The sequence below is a fragment of the Canis lupus genome, chromosome 7 (assembly GCF_011100685.1).
Source record: "Canis lupus familiaris isolate Mischka breed German Shepherd chromosome 7, alternate assembly UU_Cfam_GSD_1.0, whole genome shotgun sequence".
Lineage (NCBI taxonomy): Eukaryota > Metazoa > Chordata > Mammalia > Carnivora > Canidae > Canis > Canis lupus.
Genome location: NC_049228.1, coordinates 75,357,626 through 75,381,192, shown reverse-complemented (window position 1 = coordinate 75,381,192; position 23,567 = coordinate 75,357,626). Strand labels below are relative to the sequence as shown.

At 36.3% G+C, this 23,567-nt stretch overlaps 1 protein-coding gene across 5 annotated transcripts in view; it reads right to left on the bottom strand.

Annotated features, from left to right (window-relative positions):
• The window catches only part of ANKRD12 (ankyrin repeat domain 12), a 123,347-nt gene that overhangs the window by 6,788 nt on the left and 92,992 nt on the right, over positions 1 to 23,567 (bottom strand). For 4 of the 5 annotated variants that reach the window (XM_038543847.1, XM_038543849.1, XM_038543848.1 and 1 more), the window contains 2 exons: positions 10,825 to 15,542; positions 3,291 to 3,389 (listed from right to left, as the gene is read on the bottom strand). In XM_038543847.1, the coding sequence (XP_038399775.1) occupies positions 3,291 to 3,389; positions 10,825 to 15,542 (4,817 nt within the window). Of the gene's footprint in view, positions 1 to 3,286; positions 3,390 to 7,388; positions 7,438 to 10,824; positions 15,543 to 23,567 lie in introns of those variants that run through there. The other variant, XM_038543850.1, reaches the window with a different exon arrangement.

Below are 23,567 nucleotides of genomic sequence, written 5' to 3'. Positions count from 1 at the left end.
AGATGTTCAACCATCACCACTAATTTCAGAACATTTTCATCACCCCAAGAAGAAACTTTGCATTGAATCACCAGTTATACCCCATATACCTCCTCTTCCCCTGGCAACCACTACTCTACTTTTTGTTTCTATGATTCCTACTCTAAATATTTTCTTACAAATGGATCCATAGAACATGTGGTATTTTGTTTTTCATGTCACATGTTTTCAAGGTTCATCTGTGTTGGAGTGTGTATCAGTACTTCATTCCTTTTCTGGCTGAGTAATATTCCATTGTGTAAATATACCACATTTTATTTATCTGTTCATCAGTTGATGGTCTTTTGGGTTGTTCCTAGCTTTATGCTATCATGAATAATGCTGCTATGAACATTCATACTCAAGTTTTTGGATACATATTTTCTGTTTCTCTTAGGTAAATAACTAGGAGGGGAGGTACTAGGTCATATGGTAGTTCTACGTTTAACCTGGTGAGAAACTGCCAAATTGTTAATAGCAGTTGTATCATTTGATATTTCCACCAGCAATGTATGAGAGCTTCAATTTTTTCACATTCTTGCCAACACTTACTATCTTTTAATTATAGCTTTCTAATGGGTGTGAAGTGCCTTCACTGTGGTGGCAGCTTCTGTTTTATAATGAATATTTTCATAGAAACAAACACTACTTTGATGCTGATTTTTAAATCTCTGACAATCATAGTACAATCTTGCCTTAAAATGTGTTAACCAGGATACAAAACTTCCAATTATGTTATATGAAAGTCACCCTATCATAAAATTAATGTAATGATCTAGGCAATCCTCTGCATTTAGCAGCCTGGGAATTCCCTAGGGTGTAGCTAAGATACAACCCATCGTGATACTGGTTACAGACTTGTGCCATCATGTGGTAACTGTCTTCTTCAGCTTCAACATGAATGGGGACAACCCTGGGACCTGTGGCTGATTAGAACTTCAAGGACAGAGGTAGTGAGACCAGGAATCTTTCCATTATAAATACAGAGGTAGTGAGACCAGGAATCTTTCCATTATAAATGTCCATTGTTTTGTTGGTTCTGTCTGGCAGGTTGGGCTGAGAGAATATTAGGGATGTGGTAGGTCTTCTTCCAACCATGTTCCCTATTCTCTCTCGACTTGATGAGAATTTTGTCTTTCCCCTATTGGAGCATGCAGGTCTCTTTATATCCAAATATGTATTACTGTATTTATAATTTAGTGAAAACACAAATAAACAAAGTCTTATTTAATATTTTAAATTTTATGTGACAAATGATACTCAAAAGAGAAGACCTAAGTGTAATACTTAAGATTTATTAAGTAAATTTAAGGTGGGGACTTTAACTGAAAGAATATAAAAAAAACCTGATCAGATAGATACTAAGAAAAAAACAGCTAGAAGAAAAGCTTTCCTAAAAGACTGGTCATAGTAGTATAAGATTAAGAGCAATCACCAAAAATTCCTTAACACTATATGAGAAAGAAATATATTATTTGCAGTCAGACCCCCTCCCCTAAAATAACTAACAGAGATATGCTGCTTAAAATGGCAGCCTAAATATTCTACTTCAGGTCATCCAGTATAGTATTCAAGTATTGTCATCATTTTCAAAGGGAAAAATGATCCTAGAACAGAGGTTCTTGATCTGGGGTCCTAACATTCCCAAGAAGCCCATGGATAGACTGGGGAGAGAGGGTCATCTGTTAACTTGGATGAGAAAATTTTTTTTTTTTTTTTGGATGGGAAAAATTCTATATTTTTACTAACCTCCAATTGGCCATTTCTTTCAATTATGAATGTAAGCCACAAGCAACACTAATATCAGAAGTATCTGCAACTCTGCCAACCATAGGAATCACAAATATTTTCAATTCATATTATAATTGTTGCAGATACTGCCCCCAAATGGTATCATTGTTTGCTGTCACATAGGTCAGGCATTTAAAACTGTTGGTTAATATATGAAAGCATGGGAGTCATCTTTACTCTTTGTTAAAGTTCTGAAAAATTGCACAGTTCAAGTGAGAATTCTTAACTGTTTGTTAGGCAGCATGGCTTTTGTTACATGTATAGATGAATAGGTGAACATATGTTACCAGGTGGCTTCAACCATGCCTAATGGTTGAAACAGCTACTGACGTGTGTTATATGACCTAACTTCTTTTTTTTTTTAAAGATTTATTATTTATCTATTTATCTATTTATTCATTCATTCATTCACTCATGAGAGACACAGAAGAGAGAGAGGCAGAGACACAGGCAGAGGGAGAAGCAGGCTCCATGCAGGGAGCCTGATGTGGGACTCGATCCCGGGTCTCCAGGATCACACCCCGGACTGAAGGCAAGCGCTAAACTGCTGAGCCACCCAGGCTGCCCTATGGCCTAACTTCTTGAGAACAAACCTCTCACTGACATAGGTTATGCACAATGTTACAAGTTCTGTATTAGTGCTTCTTTCATTTCTCTTTGAAATGCTATATATTTGTTTTATTATTTGAAAGCATAATTCTGAGAAAAGGTTTTATATTTACCAGATTGTAACAAGAGTCTCATGGCAACAAAGAAAGTTAAAAGCCTCTGCCCTAGCCAATCAGTTATGTATGAATCAAAGAAATAGCATACTTAGCACACTTTTGTTTTTATGAGTGTGTGTGTGTATGTATGTGTGTACACACACAACACTTCTATGAAGAAAGATCATAGCTCATATGAAGTTTTAGAAGTCCCTGACCCTCCCAAAAGACAAAGAAGGTTTTAGATTTTTGTCAATCCAAGGGAAATGACTTTTATGATTTCTATAGATAGGTTTTCTCATTTTATTCCATGCCAAGTTTCACCATTAGAGACTAGACTACGAAAGCAGACATGTAAGGACCAATAAGCACAGCTCTGGTAGGTATTCTGTACTGAAGTAGCTGGCAACAAACAACAATTCCAAAACTTGGAAATCCAACTGTTTAACTAGAAATTCACTTCTTTAGCTTCACAAATTCAGCAAATGATAAGCAATTAGAGATTTTTATATGTTAAAAATAAAAACATGAACTATAACATAGGGGCAGCTACCCTAAAACAGGCTTAAAAAGTCCCTATCTAACTGCACAGGTACAAGATAACAAAATCAAATCTTCCTGAATAGTTCTCAATAAGGAAAATCCCCTAAGAAAATTATATATGAAAAAAAAATTAAAGGAAAATTATATATGTATATGATATATAATATGACATAGGTCATTATAATCTATTATTAAAATACAGTAATTTGTAGCATAATTTTAAACACTTCTTACCCTTTCAATACTGTGTTGCAAACGTAGTTTCATTCTTACAACTTCCTGTTGCCGAAAAAGTTCTTTAAGTGGATCTGATAGTGAAGGTGGCGGTGTGATCTAATTAAAAAAAAAAAAAAAAAGAATTAAAAATAGTAGGTTTATTTGCAACAATGGGCTACTCCTAATTTTTTTTTAAGTTTATTTAAGTAACCTGTACACCCAACATGGGGCTCGAAATCACGACCTTGAGATCAAGAGTCAGACGCTCTTCTGATTAAGCCAGCTGAGTGAATGGGCTATTCTTTTAAAAATTAAACATTTTAGTGCATCACTTAATGAAAACAAATTCTGATGTTCTCTGAATTAGATAATACAGTAGGAATTATACAACTGATTGTTACTTCTTAATTTCAATGGTCTAAAACACAGTAGAGCATACTGGTAAACTTAGATGTTTTAATTCTGAGGCTACAGCAAATTTCAAAGAGCAATTGAGAAGGGCTAAAGATTAAGGAAGTTTCTTACTACAGAGACATATTTTAGAGCATCAATAAGCGACAGCTCATATATAAGGAACAAGGGGTCACAAAAACAGAAAAACATCAAGCAAACTGTTCTAAAGGTTATAGCAGTCTGTGTATAGTAAGCATGAAATCTCCTTGTAGACAGGATAAAAATCAAATGTTAAAGTGCTGAGTTTTACAGTCACTGAATTAAGTCTTTTATAAAAAGATGGAATTATCCTTTAATAGAATTGTGGTTTTCAAAATTCTTTATTACAGGTGATAACCCATTTTGTTTAGCCATGCTCCAAAAATCTTATGCTTAGTTCATCTCTAACTTGATTATTACAGTAGAGTGCTTTCTGGTAGATGCTGGAGGTTAAGGAAGCAGACACCATCTACACACTGCTGCTCTACAGTTAATATAAAGAGACATCTGTGATCCCTTAATATTCTCCCTCTACTCCTTGGAGTAGCTATATTCCTTCCTATACCCCCAACTAGCTTCTAACTATTGTCAGCATATTGGTGCAAAGTAAGGTAACTTGATATGTTTTGGCACCATAAAATAATTTAGTTGACTCTTCTGATTCTTCAGAAGGTGGGACAAGCAGATTCTATGTGCTTCTTGACGTGGTGCTAAAGGAATTATATATCATATATGAAAAGCTCTAGCCAAAGAATCAAACCTGGATCTAATCAGGACTCTATACTTATTATTTTTTTTAAAGATTTTCTTTATTTAGTCATGAGAGAGAGAGAGAGAGGTGCAGAGACACAGGCAGAAGGAGAAGCAGGCTCTATGCAGGGAGCCCGACATGGGACTTGATCCTGCGTCTCCAGGATCACACCCTGGGCGAAGGCAGTGCTAAACCGCTGAGCTACCCGGGCTGCCCAGGACTCTATACTTATAATCAGTAAATAGTTTAAAGGAATTACACGGGATTGAAAAGTATATTAAATAACATCACAAAGATTCACTCAGTCGAATCAATGTGGAAAATTCTATAGGCAGATTATTTTTCAGGCCTCTAACTGCAATAATATAATTGTTTGATTTCTGTGCCTTAAAAATGTTAACAAGAGTAACAGTGAAGTTTAGTGCTACTATCTTAAAGTTTTCCAAAAATAAAAAAAAAAAATAAAGTCTTCCAAAAATCATAGAGGCCTCCTTTATGCAACCCAGATGAAGAGTATCTACTCTTTTGAGCCTGGGGTGTCAGAGAAAGCTTCTTGGAGAGGGTAATGCCTGAAGGTACATCTTAAAGGAAGAGCCAGAATCATGGGTTAAGAGAAATGAATTGTGGGGGGAAAATAAGGGGGAAGAAGAATGAGGAGATAATTCCCAGATGAGAGGATGGCATGATCAAGTGCACAAAACAAAGAGACAGTATGGTGCCTGGAGACAACCACAAGTTGAATTCCCAGGACATCAACTTTGAGGGAAAGAATGGTAGGACATGAAGATGGAGGGATTAGAAGTAAAGTAATAAAGTTTTTCTTTCTTTCTTCCTTCCTTTTTCTTCTTCTTCTTTTTGACTAGCTTTCTTAAAGTATGTTCCACAGAACACTGGGCCCGTAAAGATGACTTGCAGGAAATGATTCCACGAACAAGTCAGTCTGGGAAACACGGCATATAAGTACTCATTAGGTGTCTCACAATTAATGAATTCAACTTAATGGTTCTGTGAAATCCTGCAGTGAAGAAACTTATTTACTTTTAGATTAACGGTGTTTCATTTTTCAAATGTATTGACCATAAGCCCTCCCCACTCTGCCCCACCAATTCCCATGCATTTAATCTGTCCACATGCTGTGGAACAGATATTAAGCTAACACATTGGTAGGGTAAATTTTGTATTTGGTGGGGAACCACTGAAAGATCTTACAGCTCACTGCTGTGTCTGCAGAATAGGTATTACGAGGACAAGATTGCAGGTAAGAAATTAAAGCAGCAAATCACTGTGACACTGGTGAGAGAAGGAGGCAGGAATGGAACGGAAAGGGCCTAAAAATATGGCAATTAAAGGATAAAAAAGAGGGAAAAGCTGAGGAGGACTTGCAGGTCCTTTAGCCTGAGGATCAAATGGCTGGTAAGAGATACCCCATGAGGGGAGATGGGGGAGGGGATAGGAGGAAAGAGAAATAGGGTCTTGGGTGAGTTCAGTGCAGACATGTTAAGTTTGTGAAGCTCGTGGACATCCAAGTGGAGCTATCCATTTAGCAAGAAAGGTGAGAGAGGTTTGGGTAGCATACATAAACTTGGAAATTTTCAACATCTATCAATGTATAGAGATCTGGTAAAATCACCAAAAAGGAATATATGGAGACTTTCCCTTTCCTGTTTTCCCAATCTAACTTTAAGTAAATCACGTTTGGAGATTTTGTCTTTTAAGATCTGTGAGTCCCAGGAGTCTCTAAAATATAAAATCTCTCGACAACTTCTCTTGGATGCTCTTTCTTGTCATCCACTCTTAGAATCCCCCAAAGGGGCTGTGTGTGCTGGTACTTGGGACCACAGTAGATAGTAGAATTTGACAAATCTTTTTCTTTTATATTCCCCTTGTTCATTTGCCTTTTGGGAACTTGACCTACAGCTTTATTTTTCTTCCTTTGATTTCCTCTGGAAAAACAGCAGCATTCTGGTTAAATTATGAGAAAAATATTTGGTAGAACAACAAACATTTAAATTGACTTTGGAGATGTTTCACTATATTTCTAACAGGTTCTATAAATAGATCATATAAATGTGGATAGATTAATTCAATAAAGTGACAATTAGCTGATAGAAGAAACAAATGTATAAAATCATATTGGAAACAATTAAAATAATGTAGTGTAAAAGCGATTTTTGTTATTTTGGTTTTTCTTTACATTTTTAAACTAAGTGTTGAACAAATGAGTTTCAGTCCAGTAAACTAAAAAACACTGCCTTTTATGAGCAAAATGTGGGGGTTTGCAATATTAGCTCTAAGAGATACGAATTTTAAAGTTATTTTGAGCTGGACAAAATAATAACCTCTTAAATCTGTTTTCAAGTTTTTAATGGGTTATGGAATATATATATATTTTTTAATTTATTTTTATGGAATATATTTTTGAAGTAGGGTAGGTATTATTTTTTTACAGATTTGAAAACAAAAAATCAGAGAAGGAATTATTTAAGACCACACAGCTGGTTTATAGCAAAATCCAGACAAACTTATCTATACAACCTAGAAATCTATACTGTGCTGTGCATTTCTTTAATAATTCTCATTACAAAAAAAAAAAAAACTCTACTACACTCAGAAAAAATTCTCGGCTCTACTTATAGCTCTTTCTGAAACAATATTTGATATAACTAAATTCTCATTTAATCAAAGCTGTATCTCCAGAACTGCTGCAAGGGAGCTTAAAGGAATAAGAAAAGGTAATTATAAACACAAGCACACATAGCATATATACAGATATGTGTGTCATACTATACCTATATCTATCCATCCATCCATCCATCCATCCATCTCAATAAGCAGATAGCACTAAAAAGGCAACCTAATATGGTTTATTAGAATTGTTTTTAGTGAAATAGCTTGTATAAAGTTTAATTTAAATGGGTTCTTCACAGTTTTACCTGTATTTCAAGCCTCTGATACAACATATTTCAGTTAAAATTTCTTACCCTTAAAGGGGAAACAAAGGAAACAAGAAAACTATTAGCTTTCTATTAAGTCATTAACAAATTATTTTGCTTAGAGAATTTGGAAAAATGACAAATTTATTTACAACTCTATTCTTTTAAATGTACTATTATTGCTTATTATTAGTAGAGTAGTATCAAAATCTCAGTCTTGTAAGATTTAAAGGGCACTAGCATCAGATATATTCTGTGGATGTGGGACTAAAGAACAATTTTTCCTCTAATTTTTAAATCTTCTCTGAACTAGGGCTTTGAAAGAACATATGCAAAGACGTGATGTGAAACAGTATAGAACAGCCTGGGGAAGCATCATGTACAGTAAATAGGGTAGTAACTACAGCCAAGCCTAAAGAAGTATTGGAGGATCTACAGACAATGATGAGGACTTTGGTCTATAGGAAATTGGGAGTCTCTAAGGATGTTTAGCCATGTAGTTACAGAATCAGATCTGATTTATATATAAGACACCTAGACAGTAAGATGGCTAGATTGACAGAAGAGATGAGAGTCGGATTTATGGCAGCTATTCAGAATGCCTATTTTGTTGGTTTCTGACATCCAGTTAGCACAATGCTTAGCATGTGATTATGAATTATTTGATTATGCAATACTCTGAATATTTGATTATGCAATATTCACATATGTGAGTGAACAGTCTATGGAGCTAATGTGGTCCTTACACAGCAGTGATGAGAGAGAGAAGGGGAAAGGAAGTAAGATGAATGAACAACACTTACTAATGTGATGGGAAGGCCAAGGGGAAAAGGTGGAGGTAGAATTCTGGGTTCCTAGCCTGAGAAATTAGAGAGCAGATAATGACAGTAACTAAATCAGAGAGGGCAAAAAGAGCACTTTTGGGATAAGATAAATAGGTTTGGCATTGGATCTGATAATTATATGGATATCGTGGGACACTCAGGTGATGTTCAGAAGTAGCCAGAAACAGAGTTATGGAAAGCAGTAGTGTATTTAAAGCTGAAGATAAATTTGAGACTCATTCTATAAGAGATAAATAGTGCCCTAGCCCTGGATCAGATTACGGGCAGATATATGAACGGTTAACTATGATATCACAGTAAAGGTATGAAAAAGATACAAACAACTCCACTTTGACAAGATTCCGCACAGAGGTGACAACATAGCTGGAACAAAGCCATGGAAGACAACAGAAAAGGAAGCCTGGCAAGAACAATATTTCAGGTAGAAGGAACAGCACTAAGTACCAAAAGTAGTAAAGAAAAGATTTCTGGAAAAAAAAAAAAAAAGAAAAGAAAAGATTTCTGTTTAAGAGTAAGTAAGTTAAATATGGCTGAATTATTGGATGAGTTCGGAAGTCATAAGAAAATGAAGCTGGAGGGGTAGACTGGGGTCAGATTATAAAATGAATGGCTTTCGTAAGATTAGATGTGGATTTTAAGCTGTAGGCAATGGGAAACCAGCTAATCCCAGCTAAGATATTTAAGAACGGAAACAGTTTTTTAAAATGTTTTTAAAAAGTTTTATTATTATTTAAGCAATCTCTATACCCAACGTAGGGCTTGAACTCATAACCCTGAGATCAAGAGTCACATGTTCTTCTGACCTGAGCCAGCCTGGTGCCCCTTTAAGGTTTTTAAAATGATATGTATTTCAAAACAAAAAAGAATGCTTTTGCAGAAATAGAGTACTAGGAAAAGAAGACAAAGTTGCTGCAATGTTCTAAGTGAGAGATACCGACGAGGGCCCTAAAACAAGGCCCTGGTAGAAGATACAGTTTCTGGAGAGAGTTTCAAGGTAGAAGGGTTAGAATGTGGTAACTGACAGGTTACTACTTTGGTGTCATCACTAATAAATAAAGGTTTTTTTCTGAGGGAGTGAGAGATAAATCATTTCTTTTGGTCTGTGAGAGTCTGAGGCTGAAGTGGCACATGGTTAGACTCCTTCTTCAGGAATGAAGCACTCATCCCCCAGCTACCAGGAATGTTGGACGCTGAAAGCTCTCACCAGAGTTCCTCTCTAGGATCTGGCAATGGGAACACTGGAAAGGAAGACTGGTGTGCCCAAGGTCATGTTCCCTCCTTGGGGGCAGGCTACCTGTGAGAAGGGCCACCCCATACTTCCAGAGTTCCCGTGGGTTCAGCTGAAATGAGTCTGCAATTACATTTCAGCTTGACTTCTTACTCTGCCGAATTCTGCTTCCTTCACACAGTTACAGATATTGACCCTGAAAGCGCTCAGCAGTAAGCCTCCTGATTATAATCTGAGGGCCCACTCCCTGGGGAACTAAACCTATGACAGGTATTTGGAGATCATTTGGGTAATGCTGCCCAGAAAGCACCTACATCCGATTCTGGAGATGACACGACTAGGTGAGAATTTTGGGGAACTAAACTGGCACACGGAAGAGTGCTGAAACCACAGGAACAGGCAAGACCACAATGACAAATAAGTTGACTGCAGAACTGATTCTTACAGAATTCTGATGCTTAAAGGGTGGGTAGAGGAGTCATTAAAAGAGAGAAAAAAAGATAAAGTCACTGCGACAGGGAAACCAGAAGAGAGTACCATCTTGAAACCAAGGAGGGGCAAATTTTATGAACAAGATGGTCACAATGCCAAATGTGACAGAAATCAAGTAGAAAGGAAAAGAGGCATTCAATGAATCTGGCATTACAAGCTCACTGGTGCTGTGTGCTGGTGCATACAACTTAAGGATGAACAGGCAGTGATACAGAGAAAACATAAGGTATAGACTTACTCTTCAAGAGTGCAGTGGTGAAGGAAAGAGATAGGGAGAGCTTGACAAACTGGCACAGTCATGGAATAACATTTTTCTCCCCAGGATGAAGGAGAACCAAGATGCTTAGGGTGGGTGAATAAAGACCAATGGAGAAAGAAAATTAAAAATACACTAGCTAAGAAGTGGCTCAACAGAGGAAAGTTCCAGAGAAGACTGTTCCTGAAGTACATGTAAATGAGTTATCCTTCAAAGAAATAAAAGTATACCTCCTTTAGGATGAAAGGAAAAGCACGTAAGGACAAAGAAAATAAGGCAGACCAGTGATGATTGTTAAGGTAGCCACTAGCTATGCATGGTTATTGAACACTTACTGAAATGGTAGCTACATTTAGTATGAACTGAGATGTACTTACGTACACCAGACTTCCAACACTTAGTTAAAAACAAGAATATAACGTGTCATACATTAATAATTTCTCTAGTTATTATTTTGAAATAGTATTTTGAATATACTAGGTTAAAAAAATGTTAAAATTTTTACTTTTTTTTTTTTTTTTTTTACAATGTGGCTACTAGAAAAATTAAAACTATGTAAGTGACTTGCATTATACTTCTACTGCAAGGCATAGCCGATCAAGTGATGTTACTTACTGTGGGAATGCAAATCTTGCTTAAGGGGTTTCCATCCAAGAGATACGATCCATTAAATGTCACATATTCATCATAATACTGAGGTGCTTGAGGAATAACACTACACAACAATTTGCGCTTTTCTTCAATTTTTTTCCGAATGTGCAAGTATTCGAAATACGGATTTGCTCTCTCTGAACTGTATGGCTGAATCTCATCCAGTTTCAGAGAATCTACAATGGCTGCCAGAGACTGCTGAGTTTTCTCTTTTGCTTGTAGTAAAGAGGGGCTCGCTTGCACAGGCTGAGGCACACGTGACACCTTCCTTTTCCGCGGGTGGTGAATCTGAGGGTCATCTTCTTCAGTCAGTCTTATTCTTCCTCTAGGAGATGAAGATTCATTGTCTTTTTCCGACAACAGTGTACAGCTAGCAAGAATCTGCTTGCTTTGATTTGCCACTGTATTTGCTTTGTTTCTAGTCATCCTTTGAGGGATTTGGTTCTCAGTTTTATCATCTTCAGCATTTTCTTCTAATTCTACTTTACCTAATTGACCATATTTATGCATCTCTGGTTGAGCTGATTGTTGTAAATGGTTTTCCAGACTTGATAAAGTGCTTTGCTGGGATTCTTCATCTTCAATGGAAAGCAAACACTTTTCCCCTTCAGAGCAATGTTTTGGATTATCTTGTTCATTTAGGATTCCTTTTGGCATCCCTGTACTCATTTCACATAAATCAGAATCACATTTATCATTCAAATGAGTTAAGACCAAGCTCTCCAGTCTGTTTTCTTTTTCATGTGGAATAACCTGAATATCAGAAGAGCTATTTTCAACCTCATGGCCATTGGAAGACTTATACATTAGTTTGCTAAATGTATACTGTATATTTAACTGGGAAGAGGCATCATTTCCACTAAAGTCTTTTTCTGATGGCAATACAGGCAAAGTACTAGCTTTTTCAAAATTTGGTGATGCTTCTTGAACAGTGTTTTCCGAGTACACTGGGACAAAGGCATCTGTTTTTTGAACATCTGTTAGGACAAAAGTATTTTCCATCTCTTTTGTAGATTCATTATCAGTATCTAAAACAGAATTGATAATTTGAACTGCATTTTTCTGTTGAAAAATACCTGGCTCTTGATTGGCAACATATGACATAGACATAGGTTTAGAAACAGATTCAGCATCTGAAAGTGATTGGCTATGAAAAGAGCAAGGTTGTTGTGAAGGCAGAAAGGACATTGGGTCCTGAGCACAAGAGTTTCCTGGCAGTTCTGTCTGGTGCAGGGATAAAAAGTCAGTGTTCTGTTCTTTCAATATTTTGTTTTCAGAATTACAAAAGCCCTGAACAGAAGAATCTTGATCAGGAGTACTAGAATTTGGGCAGATCAAATCATTGGTGCTTAATGATTCCAGTTTGTCAACGGATACCTCCCATGATTTATTTTGGATCACACCAACCTGATTAGATGGCTCTAAATGCACAGGATTGTCCATTAAAGTGCCCAATGGAGCAGTACTCTTGATAACATTTAGATCAGCTGAAATATATTTGCTGTTTACAGATCTAGTTGGAGAGGCTGCAAAACTGGAATGTATGTTGGACACATTTGAAAGTTCTCTTTCAGGCACATTTGAGGACACCTCAGGTTTGGGAGAAGGACAAATCTCTCTTGGCACAGCTAAGCCACCTTGACTGCTTTCTTCTGATATGGTTTGGAATTGTTTTGTATGTTCACAAATGACAGATGGCATGCTACATCTTCGAACTTCTACAGTTGGTCTTCCCTCATTTATAACTAATTTAACATCTTCTACAGAAGATGATCGGAGATGGGATGTTGGAAGTCTGCTTGTATATGGTGGTTTAATCCGTTCTGGCAGTTCAGCCAAGCTATCTAATTCCCTTTCATGAAGGGCAGGAGATTTGGCAACTGGCAAAAAAGGTGACTGGGAAAAGGACATTTGGGAATCTGAACCCTCTAACATAAAGTCAGAGTCATACTCAACTGGAGGCCTGGGGGTCGTCACTGTGGTATGGCAGGAATCTTCTGAGCTAGCAACTGAAATCATGGATACGGATCTGGAGCTGAGACCTGGCTTTTCACTTTCTGATCTAGGAGATCTGCTTAAGTTATTATCTGAAACAAAAGATGACTTCCCTAAATTTGTTATATTTTTGGCATCAACAGATTGTGATCTGTTACTTACAGCATCTTTAGATTGTTTCTCCTTGGTGTAAGTTTCAGTCAATTCTGAACTCTTTGACCTAGTAAGTTCTTTATTTTTGGACTCAGCTAGTGCATGCTTTGTTTTTTCTTTATCTTTTACTTTAAGTTCTAAACAATTACGATTTCTCAACCGTTCCTTTTCTTTTTGCTTAATTTTTTCCTTATGTTTTTTGTGCCACTGCTCTATTTCTAAGTCTTTAAGGCTTAGCATTCGTTCAAAACTTGTTTGCATTAAATCATCATTCACTAATCTCTTTTCTTTAGGTCGAGTATCTTTTGATGCTGGTGATGACTTAAGTTTAGGCTTATCTACTTCAGATTTTAGTTTGAGTAAACTATTTAGTTGAATTTTATCCTTATGCTTGTCTCGTTCTTTGTATCTGTCTATATCTTTATCTTTTTTATCTTTTTCTTTTCCATCCGGGGTTTTCAAAGGTTCATCTTTTGTTTTTTCTTTAAGGGATAAAGTTTTCTCATGTTGTGCTTTGCAACTGTCTGTTGTACTTGACTTCTTCTCTTCCTGGAAGTGTTTGGGATTAGTTACATTTATGCCTTCTTTATCTCTAGATTTTTCCTTTTTATCTACTTCCCTGTCCTTTTCTTTATTTTTACTTTTTTCTGACTTAGTGTAGTCACTACTGTCTGCTGCTTTGTTTTTTTTTTCTATCAAGTGCTTTTCTTTGCTTTCTGCTAGATGCCTGTCTTTTTCAGGTTTTTCTTTGTCATGTTTTCTATCCATCTTTTCTCTACTTTTCTCTCTATCGTCATTTTTTTTAACAGTGGTGATGTTTTTTAGCTTCTCACTTTCTTTATGGCACCTCTCTGTGTGATGTGAATACAGCTTGTCTTTTATTTTGTCAACACAGTCACTAAGATCTAACTTATCTTTCTCTGACTTATGCTCATGTTTGATCTTCTTCTCTTTTTCAGAATTTTTTCTTTCAGTCTTCTCAACATCCTTTTCTTTAGTTTGAAATCGCCTCTCAGATTTTTCCTTACTTTCTTTTATATACTTTTCCTGTTTTTCCATCTCTATTTCCTTTTCCATTGAGTGTAATCCTATAGATTCTTCACTGGCATTTGTTCCTAAAGAACCACATTCTGTTTCTTTTTCTATGGGTATATTTTCTCTTTCTTCTTTTAAATCTTTTATTTTTTCTTCCCTGAAAGATTTCTCACTTTCCTTTTTAATCTTCTCTCGTTCTTCTTTAAAATTCCTCTCTTTTGAAACATGTTTTTCCTTGGTTGATTTATCATCTTTTATGCTTTTTTCCAACTTTGATTTTTTTTCTAATGTTAGGGACTCATGTTCCATGTTTAAAAACAGATCTTCAGTCTCATCACTTTTAAAAAAATTCTCTTTCCAAAATTCTCTATCAAATTCTACACTCCGCTGCAGCTCTTTAGCACTATCTCTATTTTTGTATTTTTCCTTTTCACCTTCAATTTCTTTTTTATGCTTTTCTTTTTCCCTCTCTTTATGTTTCAATTTATGCTTTTTTAATGTTTTACCCTCTTTATCCATTTTCTTCAGCGTACAATCTGAATTTTCAAATGTTGGACTATGATCTTCATCCTTTACTTTGGCATTTGACTTTTCACCAAATTCTAAGTGGAACTCTTTCTGATGTTTACTTTTTTCTTTATGCTTACAAGATTTTACACTTGAACTTTCTGGCAAGAATTCAGATTCTGTATTATCATACCGAACAAGATCAGGCTGTAATGACATTTCAGAACTTCCTGGTGATAAACATGTTTTAGTATGTTCCTGTTTTAGTGGTGTTGACTGCTTTTCACTTAGTCCACAAGAATGTTTAGGAGATTTACCAGTGGAGATATGAAATAAATGTAACGAAGTATCATCTTTTGGACTAAAAGATTTTCTAAAATTCCCCTCCTCTCTGGTCTTTTCTGAGCAATCTAGTGCAGTATTAATGGTCAAGTTTGTTACTCTGGTATTTTCTTTCCCCTCTTTTTCTTGCTTCAGCTCTTGGTTCTCTTTATTTTTGTTCTGGTTCTTCAATTTTCTTTTGACTTTACCCTTCTGTTTGTGTTCATTTGAAATTCCATATTCTTTTTTGGTTTGTGTATCAGAATTTGATGTTTCAGGGACAGAACATGGAGCAGAAACCTTTTTATTTTGAAGAATTTCTTCATCTGAACTTTCTGAACTTGAATACAAAACTCTAGACGGCTTTTGTTTTTTACTTTTAAATGACTTAGGATAGAAAGCTTTCTCCGGTTTTGTAAATAAACTATTCTTTTCTACTTCAGCTTCATTCTCTTTTCGTAGCTCCTTTCTAAGAATATGTCTATCATCAATCATTTTATTTATTTCTTCATCATCGTCATCTTTGAACTCATATTCATCAAGAGCAGATGGAAGAGGTGCTTTACTGGGAATTATCTGTTTACTTTCACAGATGAGAGAGTCTTTCTCTGTCTCAGAGTCAATATTTTCATCAACACTGGAAGGATTTACAGACCGAGCCTCTTCAGAATCTAGAAGAAGAAGAGAAAATCTGTTGTTGGTCAAGAGAAACTGTCAGGAAAATAAGGCTGAGAGAAAAATATAGCATATAAAGTAACTATTTCAATTCAGAAAGAAAGTTTCAGTATCATATGTGAATAATGCAATAAAACTATTTATGAACTCTACTACCGTATTTTGGAAAACCTTTATACAGAATCTGCTTCATAATGAGATCCCTTGACACTTCTAAAAGCATATAGTATAATGAATTCAGAATTCATATATCAAAGATACAGGACATATACATTATACATATATCTATCTATCTATCTAGTGACACATTGGCTGGATACTGTTATACAAAATTTTATATACTGTACTTTTTAAAAAAGATTTTTATTTATTCATGAGAGAGAGAGACAGACAGACAGATGCAGAGGGAGAAGCAGGCTCCATGCAGGGAGCCCCATATGGGACTCGATCCCTGGGACCATGGGATCATGACCTGAGCCAAAGGCAGATACTCAACTGCAGAGCCACCCAGGCATCCCGATGTACATTTTTTTTTTTTTTCTGGACAAAGAATACTGAAGTAAGATTCACTGATGCAAAAATGACTAAGAACCACTAACTTATAGGGTTTAATTAAGTAAATATCACATAATGTCTTATATATTTAAGAATTTTTAAAAAAGAGTTTATTTATCCATGAGAGGTACACAGAGAGAGGCAGAGACATAGGCAGAGGGAGAAGCAGACTCCCCATGGGGAGCCTGCTGCGGAACTCAAACCCAGGACCCCGGGATCATGACCTGAGCCAAAGGCAGACGTTCAACCACTGAGCCACCCAGGAACCCCCGTTTCAGAATTTTTTATGAATAAAATCATAAGTGGTCAAGTGATCCTCATAAAGTAGAAACTTATATAAAGGTGAATGGTTTCACTTACACAAGACACATAACTGGTAAAAAAAAAAAAATTAAGGAAATGCATCTCCCAATTACATAATCAAGATTATAAAAGATAAACTGAATAAATATGTATTTGAAAGAAGCTCCTATGCTCCTTAATTTTCTTGTCTATAATTTAGATTTGACATTAATACGGACTCTAAGACAATGGGGGAGATAATGAGCTCAACTTCTACACATTTTTAAGTACATTAAAATTAATTTTAAGTACATGAAAGTTTAAGTGCATCCAAGTTGTATAAATGCAGTCAAAACATTACTAGATTCTATTTCATTGTATCTTTTTAAAATATTTTTATTTTTTAAAAGATTTTATTTATTTATTCATGAGAGACAGAGAAAGAGAGAAAGAGAGAGAGAGAGAGACACACACACACAGGCAGAGGGAGAAGCAGGCTCCATGCAAGGAGCCCGACGTGGGACTCGATCCTGGGACTTCAGGATCACGCCCTGGGCCAAAGGCAGGCACCAAACCGCTGAGCCACCCAGGGATCCCCTAAAAAATTTTATTGTTAAGTTATCTCTTACCTAACTTGCACTCACATCTCTGAGATCAAGAGTTACATGCTCCACTGACTGAGCTAGCCAGGCACCCCTTATGTCATTTTTAAGAAAAAGATTTTTCTTCTTCCTAGGTTGGCATCTTTTTTTAGCTGAAATGTATCTTGTATACATTGGGCTTTAATCTGAAAAGAAAACCTGGGCTTCTAACTAAAAGCAATGAAAACTGAGGCCTCTGACAAGGAGGAAACACCAACCTCACTATAAAAATGGTAAGTTTGCTAAGTACTTACTAAAATTGTTTATTAGAATTGTAAATTTAATACATTAAACTTCCTCTAACTAAAGTGATCTAGCCCCCAAATATTCTCACATAAAAATCCAAATTCCAGAAGCATTTTGGGGTGTAAGACACTGGGCACTGCATAGGAGCCCTGGAGAGATCACAATCTTATTTTTAAAGAGGATTATTCTGATGAGTGAAATGGTTATACTGATAGATGGTATAAAAAGGAACATTTTTAGAATTATAGATGTTGCAAATGCTCCCCATTCCCAGCCATCAATATTGCAATATATAGTATCAAACTACAGAACTTTATGTTGCAAAAAGGAACATCTATTTTGGGAGCACTGTTTATTTTGATCTTTGATTGACTACAAGAATATGTACTTATAAAAAAAAAGAATATGTACTTATATAACAGGTGTTATTTTCTATTGTTAATGCTTTATTTATAATTTGTTCTTCAGAACTTATCTCTATGTGTACTTTTCAAGGATTTTTTATGGTTTATAGCTATTCTATTATATTGTCTCATTAGATGATTACTTTTATTAGAAATTAGGAATGATTTTTTTTTCTTTGATATACCCCACAAAACCTCAGTTCTACACTGAGATTAAGTCTTCAATAAATATTTATTCTGCTCCACCAGGCTCATAGTGTTAGGTGTGTAGGGGGTGACAAGATCAAAAGACAGTCTTGCCTCTTTAACAGTTGCACAACTTGTTGGTTGCTAAAAAGGTAATAGGTACTAGGTCGAAAGGGTGCACTTGGGAAACAGTCTGGTTAGGAAAACTAGAGAAGGAAAGCAGGATTCTCAAATAAGTGGCACTGAAGCTGAGGCATGAAAGATGTACAGGGATTCAGGGCATAGAAGTAACTATGACATACACAGATCCAATCACAGCATGCATACCATTTTACATATGGCCTTTTCCCATTGAACAGATCACATTTTCTACTGAAATTAAATCATTACTATTTTTAAAGCCTCATATTACATTGAGTTAATTTGTAATCATTTAAACTGATTCTTCTACTGAAGGGACATTCAGGTTGCTTCTAATTTGATATTCTAGATATATAATAATGTGGAAAAAATTTTTGTATACGTTACTTGAAAATCAATTTGTGTATGAAAAAAGAAATGAAAAATGTATCAAAAAAGTATCTATAGTACTAAACTTTTGCTGGAGGAATTATGGGAGATTTTTATCCTCAAACTTTTCTGTATTTTCCAAATTCCTAGCAAAACAGATTATTTTTATCATCAGAAAAAAAAGTTTTTTTTTTAAGATTTTATTTGAGAGAGAGTGAACAAGCAGAGAGCAGGAGTGGAGTTGGGGGGAGACAGAGGAGAAGCAGACTCCCCACTGAGCAGGGAGCCCAACGTGGGGCATGATCCTGAGACTCCAGGATCAAAACCTGAGCTGAAGGCAGCCATTTAAACCAACTGAGTCAACCCAGGGACCCTGGAAAAATATATTTTTTTAAAGTTCACTAATAGGCGGGCAACCTGGGTGGCTCAGTTAGTTAAGTGTCCAGCTCTTGATCTCAGCTCAGGTCTTGATCTCTGGGTTCTGAGTTTAAGCCATGTGTTGGGGGCTCCTTGCTGGGTGTGGAGCCTACCAAATATGTATCTAAAAAGTTCATTAATAGGTATAAAATAGTGTCACTGTTTTTTTTTTTTTTTTATTCATGTGGCTCATTTTGCCATGTGTTTGTATTTACTGTTTAATGTCACTTCATAATTTCTTCAGCCTATTTTCTCCTGGTCTTTTTTTGTCTAGGTATATTACTACATTTCTTAAATTACACCACACATATAATCTCACGTATGTTTCACTTTTTAAAAAAAAATTAAATTTATTTATTTATTCATGAGAGACACAGAAAGAGAGGCAGAGACACAGGCAGAGGGAGAAGAAGGCTCCATGGAGGAAGCTGGATGTGGGACTTGATCCTGGGACCCCTGGATTACAACCCGAGTCGAAGGCAGACACTTAACTGCTAGCCACTCAGGCATCCCTATGTTTCACTTATCATACTGCTTATCTTGAATATATACATTCAAGGTTAAATGCAAATTCCAAGGAAATTACACAAATATGTGTACCCTGAGAGATTAAGGTCTATCATTTATTTGTGTTCCTGATTCATCAACTGAAGGTAATTAAGCAATACTCTCCAATGCAAATATACTTTTCCTATGGATCTTTTTCAAAGATGACTTTTTTAAAAGGGGAAAAAAGTGAAGTTTTAAAGTGAGAAAGTTAGCTTGACACTAATTAATGTCCATGATGAGAATGTGGAATTAGTCCAGTGAAGGACTGTAACCTGGCTGTGGTCAATGAGTTGCATGTGCCTACTGGGCTTGCTCTACTGCCGGTGGTTCTCAGCAGCTGGTGGCAATAACCCTGTGTTGCTCTCATGAAGCTGGTGAGTCTGATCTCAGCACAGGTACGTACTATACCTCCATGACATCATTTCAATTGCAGAACAGGCTGGAAATCTCTCTTCTTCCCTAATCTCTTCTTCTTCCCTAAGTAAGGTTTAGACCTTTTGATTTACTTTAACAGGAACATAGAGCTGGTCCTGCAATTATAGTGTGATAGTAACTTAAAAAAAATATGTTTTGCCTTTCTTAGGAGAGGACTGCTTACAGTGAGAAAATCACCTCAGCTCTCCAAATCCTCAAATTCTAGTAGTCAAAATGGCATGCCTATAATTATACTGTTAGTTTTCCTTTTGTTCCAATCTTTTGGTCTTCAATTATCTAGGTAAGCAATAAATCTGAATTTGTATTTAAATCATTTATCAAATTATTTCTGACAAAAAGTGCCTTTAAAAAAATCTTAATGTTTGGGGCACCTGGGTGGCTCAGCTGGTTAAGTGTCTGGTTCTTGATTTCGGCCCAGATCATGATCTTGGGGTTCTGAGATCAAGTCCTGTGTTGGGCTCCATGCTGAGCATGAAAGCCTGCTTAAGATTCTCTCCCTCTACCCCTCCCCTGCTCATGCACATGCTATTTTTTTTTTAAAGATTTTATTTATTCACGAGAGAGAGAGAGAGAGGCAGAGACATAGGCAGAGAGAGAAGCAGGCTCCATGCAGGGAGCCAGATATGGGACTCAATACTGGGACTCCAGGGTCATGCCCTAGGCCGAAGGCAGACGCTCAACCACTGAGCCATCCAGGCATCCCCCATATACTCTCTAAATTAAAAAAAAATAAAAATTAATGTTTTTTATTTCAAACAATTTTATTTGGGAAACTAGGAAAGAAAAAGAAATACAAAGGTTAAGCAACCATTCAAATATTAAACTTTTCATTAAAACATTTTTCTTTTCCATAAAAAATGCTAATAAAAGATTAGTTGGTTAAAAACACTTCAATACATTTGAAATTTACTCTTGTACTTCTTAAGGCACTTTTAGATATTTGCAGCAAATATTAGTGACACCTTACACAATAGTTAAATGTTATTTGAGGTCATTATCTTTAGGCTTGACTTTTTTCCTACTGAGGCTACCATACATTTCCATCTTTTCTTGTATTCAAAAGGGGTGGCAGCCAAACAGAGCACATGTGACCAATTCAGGGAGATGATAATATATAAAGTAAATCCCTCTTTCAAAATCTTTCCAAAACAACCAGTGTGCATTTGACAAACCAATTACATCTCACAAGCCTAATAAATTCAGGAGAGAGGCTGCGCCTTTAAAATGGTTTGAATTATATTTACTTTTAGAAAACATATAATTATTCTAATGGATGATGATGATACAAAACTATATACACCATGACCCTAAACTTGAACTTATAGTGAAGTCCAGGTCTCTGCTTTTCCTCTGAGATTCAGATGTCTAACTTGGACACTCTTTGACTCCTTTTAATCATCCTAACTCAAAATTGAGGACATTCAACTCCCTTCTTTCTTTTCCACAGCTGTTTCCTCTTGCTGCTTGAAAGCCACTATTTCCCACTTCTGTAGCATATCAATTAACACATTTACTCCAACTGAAAACCTCAGAGCCATTCTTAACATTCTCAATTCCACAACTTCCAGAATTAACTGTTCAAAGTTTTAATCTCTGGACTATCTCTTAAAATCCATGTTCTCTCTATTCCCATTACCACTGTCCCATCTCAGGTTCTCATCATTTCTTGCCTAGATCAGTTATCACCTTAACTAAAATGTGGCCAGCATTATAGAACAGATTATGTCTCTCTTCATCTGATGGCTTCCTATCTACAACAAAATAAAAATACAAAGATGATGGTATGAGACTTTTCAAAATCAGGAACACTATCTCTCCTACTACCATTTATTCATAACAGCAATTATTATTCCTATTTAAGAGACATGTAAACAGAGTCTGACCCAGTTAAGTAGCTTGTCCAAGGCTACCTCACCCTGAGGAAATGTAGCCCAGGATGCTTTTGTCTGACTTAACAGTATTTTCTACATTGTCTCTCACCTCTCATTTCTTCTTGCTATTTGCATTGGTGATACCAGTATTTTACTCACTCTTCCCCAAATTTACATGCATATTTTATGTGGATTCTGATCAGTTTCTTTTTTTTTTTTTAATTTTTTTTTAAATTTTTATTTATTTATGATAGTCACAGAGAGAGAGAGAGAGAGAGAGGGGGGCAGAGACACAGGCAGAGGGAGAAGCAGGCTCCATGCACCGGGAGCCCGACGTGGGATTCGATCCCGGGTCTCCAGGATCGCGCCCTGGGCCAAAGGCAGGCGCCAAACCGCTGCGCCACCCAGGGATCCCCTGATCAGTTTCTTTTTATTATTTCCCAACTACTTAACTAGAAGATATTTTAGATTAGAGGTCAGGGGGAGGAGCACTTCAAGAATTTATATATAGGAAGGACTTGGGGTAGTCACTTGTTATAGGGAAGATGTGAGCAGGGGACATCTTGAGGCTATGTTTGCATTGGTATTTATGGAGATTACATGTTTATTTGGAATGGTTTCGGAGGAGATACATTTAACTTCTCATTTATCCTTTGGGAACATCACTTCCAAAAGGTGTGCATTTTATCTGTTATTCTCATCACTGGGATATGGGAGGTTAAAGATTGCCTGTTCCTCAAAAAAAGGCAAGGGGCAAAGGGAAGGCTATCTACTCCACTATATCCTCAATGCATTCCACCTATTCTAAATGAGTGCTTAAATACATGCATACACGTGTGCACGTACACACAAGATTCAGCTTACTATAAACCTACAATAATATATGACTTTATTTTTTAACAGCATCTGCCTAAATCTGTAGCATCCAGAGAATGAAAAACTTCTATTTTGTATTTGTGGGATGGAGCATGGTGGGGATGACAGTGTGCTTACTGAGGAAAAAAAAATGGCCTATTTAAGGAATTTGAGAGTCCTTTGTAGGACGGTAAACTTCAGTGAGGTAGCTGTAATTTTCTGCTTGTTTTCTGTATTATTCAACAAATACTTTAAACATAAATTCATGACTAAGACCTGGGGACTTTCATAATAACATATAGTGAGTGCTTAATAAATGTAGATAAATATGCAAATAGGGCATTTCAGAATCACATTAAGAAATCAAGTGGGGCTACATATGGTAGAAGGGGAGGACTGTAGAAAGGGATATAAACACGAAACATAAACTTATTCACTCAACAAGTTTGTATAGTACCCAGGTGGCAAATGATGTTGCCACTGATACTATCTGGGTAATTTTTTTTTCCCCCAGTTATTTTATTTTTCATGAGATAGAAAAAGAGGCAGAGACAAAGGCAGAGGGAGAAGTAGGCTCCCTGTGGGGAGCCCAATGTGGGACTTGATCCCAAGACCCCAGGATCACTACCTGAGCCAAAGGCAGATGCTCAACCACTGAGTCACCTAGGTGCTCCTATCTGGGTAATTCATTGCTGATCCAGGTCTCCTTTAAACTCAGCAATTTGAAGAGGTGGCAAACATTTCATCCACATGCTGTTAGTTCCCGTATCACCTGCCATGTGGAGCACAGCTCTTTTGTTTGCTTTGTGCCACCTTGAACATTCAATATATATCTTGCACTTTCACACATTATGGACTAACATGCCTGTTTTCCTATATTGACCTCATGCTCTTATTTATCAGCTACTAAGCTTTTTTATTTAGCCAGAAATTTACTTTTAACCAATGGCACCATTTTTATAGTGTTCATACAGTTATTTGAATATACAGTGTTTTGTATTTATCAGGGAAACTGGACACAGTTTTAAGATGGAAACTGAATAGGTGTAATAATAGTAAATCTTTAGCCC